The sequence below is a fragment of the Emydura macquarii genome, unplaced genomic scaffold, assembly GCF_026122565.2.
Source record: "Emydura macquarii macquarii isolate MOO-44397 ecotype Brisbane River unplaced genomic scaffold, CSIRO-AGI_Emac_v2 contig_1477, whole genome shotgun sequence".
Lineage (NCBI taxonomy): Eukaryota > Metazoa > Chordata > Testudines > Chelidae > Emydura > Emydura macquarii.
In genome coordinates this window covers 23,097,520-23,110,774 of record NW_027131614.1, presented here as the reverse complement: position 1 = coordinate 23,110,774, position 13,255 = coordinate 23,097,520, and the positions used below count along the sequence as shown (strand labels likewise).

At 36.6% G+C, this 13,255-nt stretch overlaps 1 protein-coding gene across 1 annotated transcript in view; it reads left to right on the top strand.

Annotated features, from left to right (window-relative positions):
- SNTG1 (syntrophin gamma 1) overlaps nucleotides 1-13,255 on the top strand; it is a 503,809-nt gene that overhangs the window by 284,574 nt on the left and 205,980 nt on the right. The window contains exon 4 of the mRNA XM_067553875.1: nucleotides 6,253-6,309. Coding sequence (XP_067409976.1) covers nucleotides 6,253-6,309 — 57 coding nt within the window. The remainder of the gene's footprint in view (nucleotides 1-6,252; nucleotides 6,310-13,255) is intronic.

The window sequence follows — 13,255 nt, the reverse complement described above, 5'->3', positions numbered from 1 at the left end:
CCTTTAAGATGCCCTGATGTGGAATCTGGATCACCAAGTGGCTTAACTGCTACTTCAATACCTGGGACGTTGCTTAATAATGTATAATTTATGCATATACCTTTTGTGTTAAACCTCTCTCATTGGAATTTGGTTGAAATTGCAACATGTACAAAAACTGAGGTTTCAGAGTTGCATCTTACTGCAGTAATAGATAAATTGGCAACATATGAGAACAAAGCCTAGGACCCCTCTAGCTAGACAGACATTTGCCTCGCAACCTGGTATTTTTCGAATCAGACAACTCCAAAGGTTAGATGGAATTGTTGGTTCTATTTTGGGTTTGCTTGGGTCAGGCATGTCAATATGGAATAGAGCAGATTTTGAAAATATAAAAAGGTATATCAGCTACTTTGAACACCAGGAAAGAAAATTAGTGTTACAGCCTGTAGCAGAGGAAATTGATGGTTTGGCTCAAGAAGAAAGATTTACCATTTTTAATTTTCATGACATTGGTTGTTTGTTCAAACAAACACCAGGATAAATCAATGAGTTAGCTGAATAAATAATGAGGCAAAAGAACAACAGATTGGCAGGGAAACTATGTGTACTGCTTATAGCAGTTATATATCGGATGTAATAAGCAATTCTTTAAAGGATATTGAAAATGGAAGGATACCAGATCTTGTTGAAGGATGGGCATTTGGTTAAATGGCATTGCCCACAATGTGTAAAGGGAACGTCTGTAAATTGGCAAGGTGCAGAAAAATGTAGGCAAATTCCATTTAGTACTATTAGAAATTTGGGATCAGTGACACCCCATCCTAATTAAGGCACATGTTATTTAAAGAAATCTTGTTCAATAACAGAATAAGTCTGTTCAATTCTTTTATGGTATCTTTACCAATATTAGATCCAAATACAGCTGTTTTTAATAAATTAGCAACTGTCCATTCAGTAGGTTACCTAAAAGAAAAAATCTACAAGAAACTACTGGATATGCCACAGCTACTAGTGTTTCACTCAGCAACACAAACATGGAGGGTATTTCATACAGCTTGTTGCTCTGCAAAGGGGTATCAATATGTTTGCAGGTGTGATGTTTTTGATGTTGCAATATTTGTCTGTGGCCATGCAGATCCTACACATGCCAATGAGACAGATAAGCTAGCTGCAACTTTTTTTCATGCCTCAAACTTTTGATTTTTCCTTATGAACGAAGCATAATTGGTCAAACTGTAATTAATTATGCCTGTAACAATTTTTCAAAAAGAAACTATTATCCAAAATGAGCTCAAGCACCATGAGGATATTGCAAATAATATACCAGTTCTTAATTTACATATTCATCCATTGACTTTAAATCTAAAATCATTGTTAAATTGGGACGATACACATGTTCAAATCAGCAATGACATGTATGCAGCAGAAAAGGCTTTAGAAGAACTAGTACATGATGGGGATTTTAACTTGCTTTTTTCTCATATATGGATAGAATTTACATTTGAGGCTCTAGTTACTTAGGAAGTACCGTTAGGTTTCTTTGTATTGATTTTATTTTGTCATTTATGTGTATTACTCAAGCAGTAAAAATCTCACCTGAACACCTTAACTATACTCTCATACAAACAATTAGCTAAGTAATTTAGTGTTGCTATGATTAGTCAACAATAGCAACAAGGGGGCAAATGTTAGTACTTGTTAGTAAATATTAATCCTCTTAGTTCTTTCTTTCTGTATATTTGATTAATTTATTTTTAAGTATTCTTTAGAATCTTTGTCTTCAATTTACGTCTGAATTCTAAGGCCCAGAACACTAGTCCTTGATCAAGAAGTAACCCTATTCAGGAGTTTATTCATTAAGCTGTATTTAATAACTCTTGGACACCTTCATGTCTATACAACTCCAAATGTTTGTAAAAAAAATCCCCTTAACATATATATGTTGCTAATAAGGGATGATCCGTATGGTGGATTTTTTCTGTTGCGGAAATCAACATTGAAGAATGATTGTGGGGTAAGAAAGAACCAATGAGAGATATTAACTTGAAGAATTGTTAGTCCTCCCAGTTGTTAATAATCATGCCTTCACACATAAATCAGGTAAACTGAGAATGAATAGAAATTACATCACAACATATATTTTTGGGAGAATGTACTTGGCAATGAGGTTTCTTTTGTCTAAAACCCTATATAATGATACTGATATGAAAACTTGGGGGAGGGGGAATGAACATGCGCATCTCTTCCAGATGTAGGACAGACATATCCAGGCTTTAGACTGACAATGGTAATTTATGTTCTTATTTTCTGTATTCTGTATAGTGCTTTACTAATCTCTGATAATCTTAGATTAAATTGCTCCAATATAGCCTGTTTTTTTAACAATCTTGAGTCATTAATTTAGACACACATCAAGGTCATCTTTCCTTTGTAATCCATTCTACCTGGTGGGGCCCCGACCCCCACTCTACACCTGGTCCCTGCACTGCTTTATTGCAGAATGGTGCCCTTGAGCAGGGAGAAAAGCATATTATCCAATACAATTACACTGCACCTTCTCTCCAACCCGCAACCCCAGAGCCCATCTCCTCCACTTCAAGGAGGGATAGGGATTTACAATCCTTAAAGGGGACAGAGTTTTTCTTTCCCATGCTGGGCTAAGGCTCTGGGGGCTTGTGGGAAGTATTTGCAAAAGATTTCCATCCTAGTTTTTCAGACTGAAGAGGTTTGGATAGGTTTCTGATAAACATTCAAATATTCAGATTCTTGGTCAAACCAAAACTCAACTGGAACTCTTTTGACATTTGCCTGTTCTAATCTTAAATATGTTTTTATTTATATATTGTTTCCCTTCCATTTATTTATGTTTACAGAATTTTTCTGTCTGTTGAGATAAGGTGTTTTTGAAGCATGTTCTCCTCTTAAACATTAAAGACTGGCTTCAGGAGAAAATATGTCCAGTTTTCAATCAGAAAACTGTGTAAAGTCAAACAAGTCCGCAAATACTGTTTCTTGTTTTTCCATTTGTTTGTTTTTGGGGTTTTTTTGTGGCGTGAGTCATCCTGCACAAACTTGTATAATGAGGAAGCCAAAAAGATTTTAACACTAAGGTAGACAAAATGAGTCAAAAATATTTTGGAGAACAGTTTTTGTATTAGGCTTCTTAAAGGTGTAGATTCCATTTACAATGATGCAAAATACTGCCTTTTAAGAATTTATTCTGCATAGGGCCACCATTTACCTTAGAACACTTGTTTACTAAGAACAAACTTCCTACAACAGAAAAGATTTCTGGTGGGTAAACATATATTAGCAGTTTTCTGGTTATTGATTTGTTGATTTCTTCAGTTATATGTATTCCATCCTCCATTAATTATAAACATATAATCTCTTATTCTCTATTTCCATATATGAGTGGCAGTTTTATGGGCTATAGTTTATATTGTAACTTTTAAGAGCAGAACCAAGTGATGCAAATTTATTTGTGATATATATTTATTTTGTAACAATGTATTAAATAATGTTTTAGGTGTTGTACACCATATATTAAAAACATTTAGAATAGATTTTCAACCATGCCCCAATGCATGTCATAACATGTGATAGTCACAAAACATGTGATAACGTGATAGTCACAGAAACTAGAAACAGACTGTGTTCTTCAACAACTGATGACTCTTTGGTGACCGATATGAAAGTGGGGGAGAACAGTTGATACTACATGATACAGATGACACTAAGCTAGGGGGAGTGGTAGATACCCTGGAAGGTAGGGATAGGATACAGAACAAACTGGAGGACTGGGCCAAAAGAAATCTGATGAAGTTCAACAAGGACAAGTGCAGAGTCCTGCACTTAGGACGGAAGAATCCCATGCACAGCTACAGATTGGGGACCGACGAGCTGGGCAGCAGCTCTGCAGAAAAGGACCTGGGGGTAACAGTGGATAAGAAGCTGGATATGAGTCAGCAGTGTGCCCTGGTTGCCAAGAAGGTTAATAGCATATTGGGCTGCATTAGTTGGAGCATTGCCAGCAGATCACAGGAAGTGATTATTCCCCTCTATTCGGCATTGGTGAGGCCGCATTTGGAGTATTGTGTCCAGTTTTGGGCCCCCCACTACAACAAGGATGTGGAGAAGTTAGAGAGAGTCCAGCGGAGGGCAACAAAAATGATTAGGGGGCTGGAGCACAAGACTTATGAGGAGAGGCTGAAGGAACTAGGCTTGTTCAGTCTACAGAAGAGAAGAATGAGGGGGGATTTGATAGCAGCCTTCAACTATCTGAAAAGGGATTCCAGGGAGGATGGAGCTAGGCTGTTCTCAGTGGTGGCAGATAACAGAACTAGGAGCAACGGTCTCAAGTTGCGGGGGGTGGGAGGTCTAGGTTGGACATTAGGAAAAAGTTTTTCACTAGGAGGGTGGTGAAGCACTGGAATGGGTTACCTAGGGAGGTGGTGGAATCTCCATCTTTAGAGGTTTTTAAACTGCGGCTTGACAAAACCCTCGCTGGGATTATTTAGCTGAGGTTAGTCCTGCTCTGAGCAGGGGGTTGGACTAGATGACCTCCTGATGTCCCTTCCAACTCTATGATTCCATGATTCTATGTACATGTGGCTAATCTCAGTGGATGAGCAGTAACACCCAACAGATCACACAAAGCGAAAAGTTAAAGATGTGGAGTTCTGGCCCAGATTAATTTTCATTTCTACATTATCCCTATCAGATATCACCATCATATCTTGGTGTCTAGTAGTAATCAAAGGCTTCTTATGAGAGCAGTTTGTTGGCCTAAATGAAGTAAATTTGTGGTCTCAGTCCTGTTCCTAAAAGTCCTACCTAACCAGGAGAAAAGCACACTGATAGGGCAGGGTAGGCAAGTGTGATTTTGCTGTATCTGCTTGTGAATAAATACACGAGTATAGTCTTCAAGTTTGTAATCCAGCATATATCATCTGGACATTAAAAAAGTGTAAATATTGAACAACAAACTAAAACAGCCTTTACCCAGAGATGATTAACCAACATTAACAAGTTGCTCTAACTAAATAAATGAGAAATTGTTGTGTAAAGTATTAGAAAGACAAGGTGGGTGAGGTAATATTTTTTTGTTGGACCAACTTCTGTTGGTGAGAAGGACAGTCTTTTCAGTTTACATACAGCTGTTCTTCTGGTCATGTGTAAAGTATTAACATGCAGGGTTCTCTCTACCCCTTCTATCTTTCCATCCAGCACAATGGACTAGCTCATGTCTGTTCTTTCTATAATTACACAATTCATTTTTATCACAAATAGAGAATGGTACGAGGCATGTGTATTTTTCCTCTGATTCAGTAAATCCAAATTCTCAATGATTTCAGTGTGTTGCCTTACATTCCCTGCCCTGTCCACCTATGAGGTGAGAAGGAAAAGTAGTGGCTCTGTAGAGCCTGCTTCCCTCTTGCCTTATGTCTCCTTACACCTTTGCATTGACACAGAAACCAGCTGATAGTGTGGCCTTTAGTTTAAACTATTGTCAGATTATTTGCTCTACAAATTACGTAGAAAAGAGCGCTACTGGCAGACCTATTCTTGTCGCACTGCAAATGTCCAAATTTTATACTATCTTTATATAAAATAGATACACATGTATATATATCCATATGTGTGTTTATTATTAGATGTAGCTTTTGAGTTGTTGATTTCATACACATATAGATGGAAAGGCATCAACATTTGTGTGTGTATATATATGCATCTGTGTGTATGGTATATGTGTACAAGTGAAATATGGTTTTCAAAATTAAGTAAAGTAGCTAATATTAAATGTTTTCCAGGAATGAAAGTGGCCAGGGGAACCTACAAAATATTTCATACTTTATAAATATACATTAGCAAGATTGATGTATAAATCTACAGTATATCAGTTTTATACTTTGAGTTTTAAGAAAGCACAGTGCATGGAAAATATTGGTTATAAATATTGGACTGTGACAACACAGACTGATTCATTTGTTAATCAGGCAAGATTAATTTAGTCGTTGCTGTTCAATTCAACACTACCATAAAAATTAAACAAAAGAGTTTTAGATTGAGACAAGCACTCTACTTTTTCTCCAGGTCTTCTTGTTTCACCTACAACATGGGATTTTTCTCACTCTGGAATTGACAATTATATTATGAGAAGGCAAAAGTATAAAGTCTATAACAGTCTAAAACAGACCATTAAAGAGTTAATATAGATATTGTGGCAGAAAACATTAAAACTAACTGAACTTGATTTAACTTTTTCAGGAAAGAACGGTAACAATTAGAAGACAAACTGTAGGAGGATTTGGATTAAGTATAAAGGTAGTATGCATTTTTTTTGGTTTATTTTTCCACAGGTTACACAAAACATGTTTTTGTCTTCTAGTTAATGTATTTTAATGAAGGCAAATTATATTTCAGATTACATGAAACAATAGCGCAAACAAATTCTAAAAGGGTTAGTTAAAGTATTTATTTACTGTCACAATAGGCAATCAGCAGAAACGTTACCTGGTGGAAAGAATGGATGGAGGGTACATCCTCTTAAGATTCAGGATGGGGTCTCTCTAATAAAATTTTACATGAAAATAAAAAAGGGTATGCAATTGCACAAGACTATTCTTTTGTTCAAAAGTGCTCTAATTCAAGTGTTTGTTAATAAATACAAAATTACAGTGTCAGGCACAGGAACAGCTAATGAGTTCATCATCAATTCTGTTACAAATAATATCACATTAATTCACTTTTAGTCATTAATAAGACTGGAAATGCTATTGTTTCTTCATATTGTTTATTTTGCGGTAAATGAGACAACTGTAGCAATTTATCATGCAACTTTATTTTCTTCATTCCTTAGGAATATTTAAGGAACATTAAAGACCTATGGGGGTTCTTCTTTAAAAGAGAGAGAGAGTTAAGCATTTTGAATACCTTACTTCAACCTTCAGTCACAGTGCAGATAACATGGCATTAATTCTATCTTTCTTCTAAACACAGCATTCTTCAGCTTTAAGACAGCAGTGGAGAAAATCAAATATGCTACACATGAATGAATGAAAAAGAGCCTTAAGTTATGCATATGAAGTTAAGAGTACAGATTTATTTTGTGCATATTGCATAGGGCTGACATTATATACCAGAAAAAGTGACCCAGAATATGAGATGAATGTGCACTTCCCTTGTGTGACATGGATAAGAAAATTGCTGAATAGAAAGATTAGTTCTTAAAATGTTTTGATACTTTTGTTTTTATCTTATTGACCCCTAAGGACTCCAATTCATGGAAAACTAATTGCTATATTTGGCTAAAACTGAGTATGAACTAAGTCAATGGCAAGCCAGTTGTTCTCTTTAAATGTCATTATAGGTTGTTATTTACTTAATAATCATGAAGTACTACATGTCATTGTCAGGTTACTAATGGGCATGAGTGAAATTGTGAAGCTAGTATAAGGGAAAAAAAACAGAACCTGGGCCTGGAAGTCAGGATTTTGGGGATTTGGAAGGTGAACTTTTTATGAAAACTCACTAAAACAGATTTTTATAAGTGTACGATACTGTGAAGTCACTTATAGAATACAAAATTTGGGGGTGGACAGGGTGCAATAATCTTATTTAAGTAACAGACAAATAGTAACAAATAAAATAAGATTACTAAACATAAGTAAGAGTCCTTGGGAAGTATGTTCTCTCCACTGAAATATGAAAGCTGCATGTTTTCACAGCAGAGATGTGAATTCTCTCGAGGCGTTTTCTGGAGAGTATACAACTGTTATATACTACTAAGTAAAAAGTTCTACTTTCAAAAAGCTGGAAAGTTTGAATTGCTAAGCTTGTAAGCTCTTTGGGGCAGGGACTTTAATTTGTTATGTGTTTGTAAAGTGCCTAGCCCAGTGTGTCCCAGACCCCTGATTAAGGCCTAAAGTGATACTGCAATACAAATAATAATCATATGCCAAGGGAATTGGAACAAATTATAGTAAAGTTGCTGAAACATTACTTTAAAATTAAAAAAAATAATTTTATTTCAGTTTAGATAATTTATTATGTTTTATTAGTATCACACAGAGAACCTCAATCAGAATTAACTCTAATAGCTGCAAGCTGAAGCTCCATAAATAGGACCTGCATATTTAAGACAGGGTAATTAACTACTGGAACATTTTATGAAGGGATGCAGTGGATTCTTCTTCACTTGAAGTCTTTAAATAAAGATTGCATGGTTTTGTGTTAAAAGGACCTTTAGCTCAACCACAAGAGATGATTCAGGAGCCACAGGGTTGAATTTTATGGTCTATATTGTGCAGGATATCAGACTGACTGATGATAATTGTCCCTTCTGGGGCCCTATATATGCTATGTACTTTACCAACAGTAGAGTCCTAAGAGTCATAGTCTAAGAAGATAAGGGATGTAGAGAGGGTTGGAATAGGGATACATTCAAATAAATATAAACACATAGAGACATAATATGTATTTTATCTATATGTTTGATAATGAATAAACCACTTCCAGGACTATACCAAAATGTTTTTCAACTTTCCTTGGAATATCAGTCTTTCATACAAAGATTGCTATCTATTTAGTTATTCTTCTTCCTGTTCGTGGACAATAGCGTTTTCCCATGATTCCCCCACTTTTACTAGCCAACTAGTGAAAGTTGGTGGAATTCTTAACTCTTTTTTTTTTAAGTGCATGCTTTAGCTCTTATTGAAATACTGACATGCTATCCGAAAACCTCCTGTTCAGGACCAACTAAAAGGAAGAAACTTTTGAAATCTTATGAGATCATGTCCTATCATGTGAGTCCAGAACTATTCTTGAGCACTAGGGAGCTTCTGACCATTCATGTTTCTCTTCAACTGTAGGACAACACAGAGATCATTCTAACCCCATTGATTCATAGAATTGCATATTTTAAGGCAATAGGGACAATAATGATTATCTAGTCTAGGGCATAACACAGTCTATAGAATATCAAACAGTAATTTCTGCATCAAACCCGTAACTTCTTGTTTGAAGTATAGCACATCTTTTTGAACAATGGCTAGTCTTAAATTTAAGACTTCAAGTGATGGAGAATCCACCACATCCCTAATTAAGTTGTTCCAACTTAATGGTAAAAAATTTGCACCTTATTTCTCATCTGAATTTGTCTAGCTTCAGCTCCCAACCACTAGATTTCTTTTTACATCTTTTACATCATTATATCTTTACAGCTAAAATAAAGAGCTAAGTACTATGAAAAAACTCTTCTTCATCTTAGTAATGGTAGACCATGATCAAGTCACCTCTGAATCTTCTCTTGGATAAACTAAATGGATAAAGTGTCTTAAATCTCACACTTTATGGCATGGTTTCCTGACCTTTAGACACACCTTTTTCTTATGAGCAGGAGGAGAATATGTTATAATCTCCTTGGGATGCAGCACTCCTTGCCTATCTGTTGATGACTAGTCTTTGGGGAAAATCTCCCCCATTACATTACCACTGGTGCAGCTCTATCAACAGTTGCAATGGTGGGAGAATTAGTTTAGTTTAGTGGGGGACTACATGAATGATTAAGTACTTCTCAGTGTAAAAACATAAGACTGAAGATCCTTTTCATGTTTATATTTTCTTCTTCTGTATTTGGACATCACTTTGAGACCAATTGTTTATGTATGAATACAGGAGAGTCGCTGTCTTTCTTTGCAGGAATGCAGACCCAGTCTCCTTAGACCTTGGACCTGATCTTGCTGTCAGTGAAGTCAATAGCAAAACTTGAATTGACTTCACTTGGAGTAGCATACGTGATCTCTGAGGTCAATTATGTGCATCAAACTTCAGTCAGTAATTCAGATGGATTTATTTTCTCAAACTTCTAAATCTCCCTTCCTACCACTCATTAATAAATCATTGTGATAAAGGATGACCACAGAGACAGATTTAGAGATTGATGAATAATCAGTAGTATTTCAGTCATGTATTCATATCTTACTGACAAGATTAAATTGCACAGATTCAGAGAAATATGTTGCTAGGTGTATGACTTTTGAAAGAACATTGTGTTTCTCAATAATCTGACTGAGCATATCATTCCCACTGAAGCAGGCAATAACATTGATAGTTCATTAAAAAAATTAAGTTTTACAGTTTTATTATTACTCCTGGCTCTCAGAGGCCTGTACAATGTTCTTTCTTCCCTTGTTTTGATTATTCTTTTTTACCAAATAATCTGCATAAGAAGCCAGCTGAGTCAGAGTCTGACATTCTGTCTGGTTACAAACAAAAAAAGCTATAAACTAAATGTGTACATGCACATATATATATACATTTTGTACATATATGTAGATGCATTTTTGCAAAAAAGTTTGGTTTTGAAGAATCAACATTTTCTAATGAACAAAAGTGTTACTGAAAAATTCCCAACCACCTGGATATTAATGTCTAAATATCACAATTCCATCTTGAGCAAATACATAAAGAGTATCAATAAATCAAGTACATGAATGTGTATTTTACTGGAAAATGCTTAGTCTTCAAAACCAAAACTATTTGCAAAAATATATCTTTCAATGAAACTTTCTGAGGATGAAATTTGGGGGTACAGAGGTGAAACAATCAATCTTAAAACCATTCATAGTGCAGTGGTTGAGCCATTCACCTAGGCTGTGGTAGAGCCAGGTTTAAGTCTGTGATTTGCCTGATTCAATAGTGAGTATCCTAACCACCAGGCTATAGAATCCATCTCTTTCTTTCTCTGATCCAGTGAATATTTAATTATTTATACAAAGTGAAACAGCTTCAACAGGAGAGATTGAAATACTGACTCTATAGCACACTTATCTTGGATGTATGTGATCTAACCACTGGACTATTGGCTATTCTGAGATGGGTTTCTTACACTCCTACCTTTTTTCATAAAACTTTCAAAAGGTCTCTCTGTTTTTGTTTTGTTTTGTTTTTTCAATGTGTAGCTAAAACAAATATCGGAACCTTAAAATATTTAGTGCAATGGAATTCTTGTTTTCCAGCCAGCTCTTTGTGAATATAATCTTTGTATACTTTCTCTGAATTTCAGATTGAATCTATAACATTGGCTAACCTTTAAGCTGGTGTCTTCTGGTGTCTGTGGCATGACTAGGACACAGGGAGGGATGTTTACTATTAAAGGTTGGGGTAAAATTTGTTGAAGCAAATGGGTGTAATTGGTGACTTCATTTAAGATAATAGAAATGGGTAAATCCTTTATGAATAATAGCAGTCTTGAGGTATTTGAATAGGAATGTATGGGGAGAGACAACAGAGAAGCACACAGAAATACAGAAGGAACCTGCAGACACAGCCAAGACAAGCATTGTGTGCAGTTCTGGGAGAAGTGTAGAAAGAGGTTTTGGGTCAGGTGCAGGATGAAAGAGGCTTGTAAGAGTGATCAAGAAAACTGTTTACTGTTGTTTGATTCCTCCTATGTTCAGGGAAACAGCACTTTGTACATTCTTTGTAAATAAAGAAATCAAAATTGCATCAAAGAAATACTTGACTCCATCACCAATTTTTCCCAGTTTGAACAACTTACACATTTTTGGCTTGCTGCTCAGGTCAAAAGGAGTAATATTATTTTACTCTGTGTGGTACAGCTTTATGCTCCTTTAAGCACCAATTTATATAGTGTTGAATAAACAAGGTAGAGGATACAGCCAGGTTAGGGCTGCATGGCCCAGAAGCAGCCTCTCTCCTCCCTGTGGACTAGTGCTTGAGGAAAGGAGGAGGCAGACCAGGCTGCTCCGAAGGTGAAACCAAGTAAATGACTGTGATGAAGGAAGACCAAAGCCCTAAGTGCTGTGTTTGAGCCCTAAGATGCACTGGACAGAAGGAAGTGTCTGGTTTTCTGTGTACTCATGTGAAGCCAGGATTACATGGGTTGCGGGGAGTGGGTTGGGAAGGCATTGATAGTGACTGACTTTGTTTAGAGGTTGTGGAGAGAATTATGTGTGTATGTAAATGAAGGTATCTGAATGGAAGGTGAGACTTGTAAAGTTCCCTGACTTGATCTGGGTTATTTTAGCCAAAGAAAGGTCTGTTGATGATGATGATGGATGAAAAAAACCTCAAAGGATGTTTAATAATATAAAGTTGTACATTCATTTTGTAATTTTGAACAGTTCAGCTGAATCCCTGCACATATGTGCAATCAAAGGGAGCTTAGATTCTCTATCTACTAACTGAACAATCAGCCCACATCCATGACAGTTTATGCATTGTGCATACCTGTAGAAGCTCCACCCATACACTGGCAGTAGAAAGTATAGGGCTTCCCTTCTTGCATCCAGTTGCTAGGGGATGTCAGTGGGTTCCCTAGCTTACAGTCAATGCGTGAAGAAATATTCTCGTTCTCAACCACTTCCAGAAGTGTTAACCCACTCCTACTGCTCCACGAAAATTTCAGGCCACTTCCTGCCATGGCCACAAGGACACATTTACATTTGTGAGAGTGGAGATGATAGTGGCTCTTACCTGGCATCTCCTATTCTTGTCTCCACCCCCAAGGAAGCTACAGAGAGGAAGAGAGACCATCTGGATATAACTATTCTGGGCAGTTGGGGTCAGCAAGACCAATAAGAGATTGGATTAGGAGAGGGACAAAGAAAACATTTTTCAAGGAACATTTCCCTGAATAAGTTGGTTAACTAAGAGGAACGCAACATCTGGTTTTCATTTCCATGCTTAGGTCACTAGACCATGTTATTCACATAAGAGATCAAAGTAAAGAGACCACTCGGCTACAGGCATTTGGCCATTGCCTGGAAAGGATACGTAGCATCCCTAGGCTATGAAGAGTTGTGCAGATGGCAGTGCTCTGTCGTATAGCTGTGAATTAGTCTAGGGGTGCTCCTCAAAACTGAGGAACCCAGTGGTGTGGGTGTCATGGGTCCCAAAGTTAAGCCGTAGTGTTTGTAGGTGGGTTGCGATGACAAATAGCTCTTAAGCAAAAATGATGGTGACAAGCTATCCGTTTCAGTGATTTGAGTTGCTATCGGTATTAATCAATTTTACACTTTCAAGGTGACCTCCACAAAGAAAAGAACTAGAAAATTATGATTAGCCTTGACCTTTGTAGATCACTCCTAAAATTGGGCAGGGTGGGGCCTGGAGCTTTGGGGTCTGAAGTCCCAAATTTCATCTGTCTACACTTGCCTACTTTTCATTCCTTTGATCTCCCCTTTTTTTTTTATTTTAGCTTTACTTTTAATATTGGCAACATACGGGTATACAAACCAACAGGGAA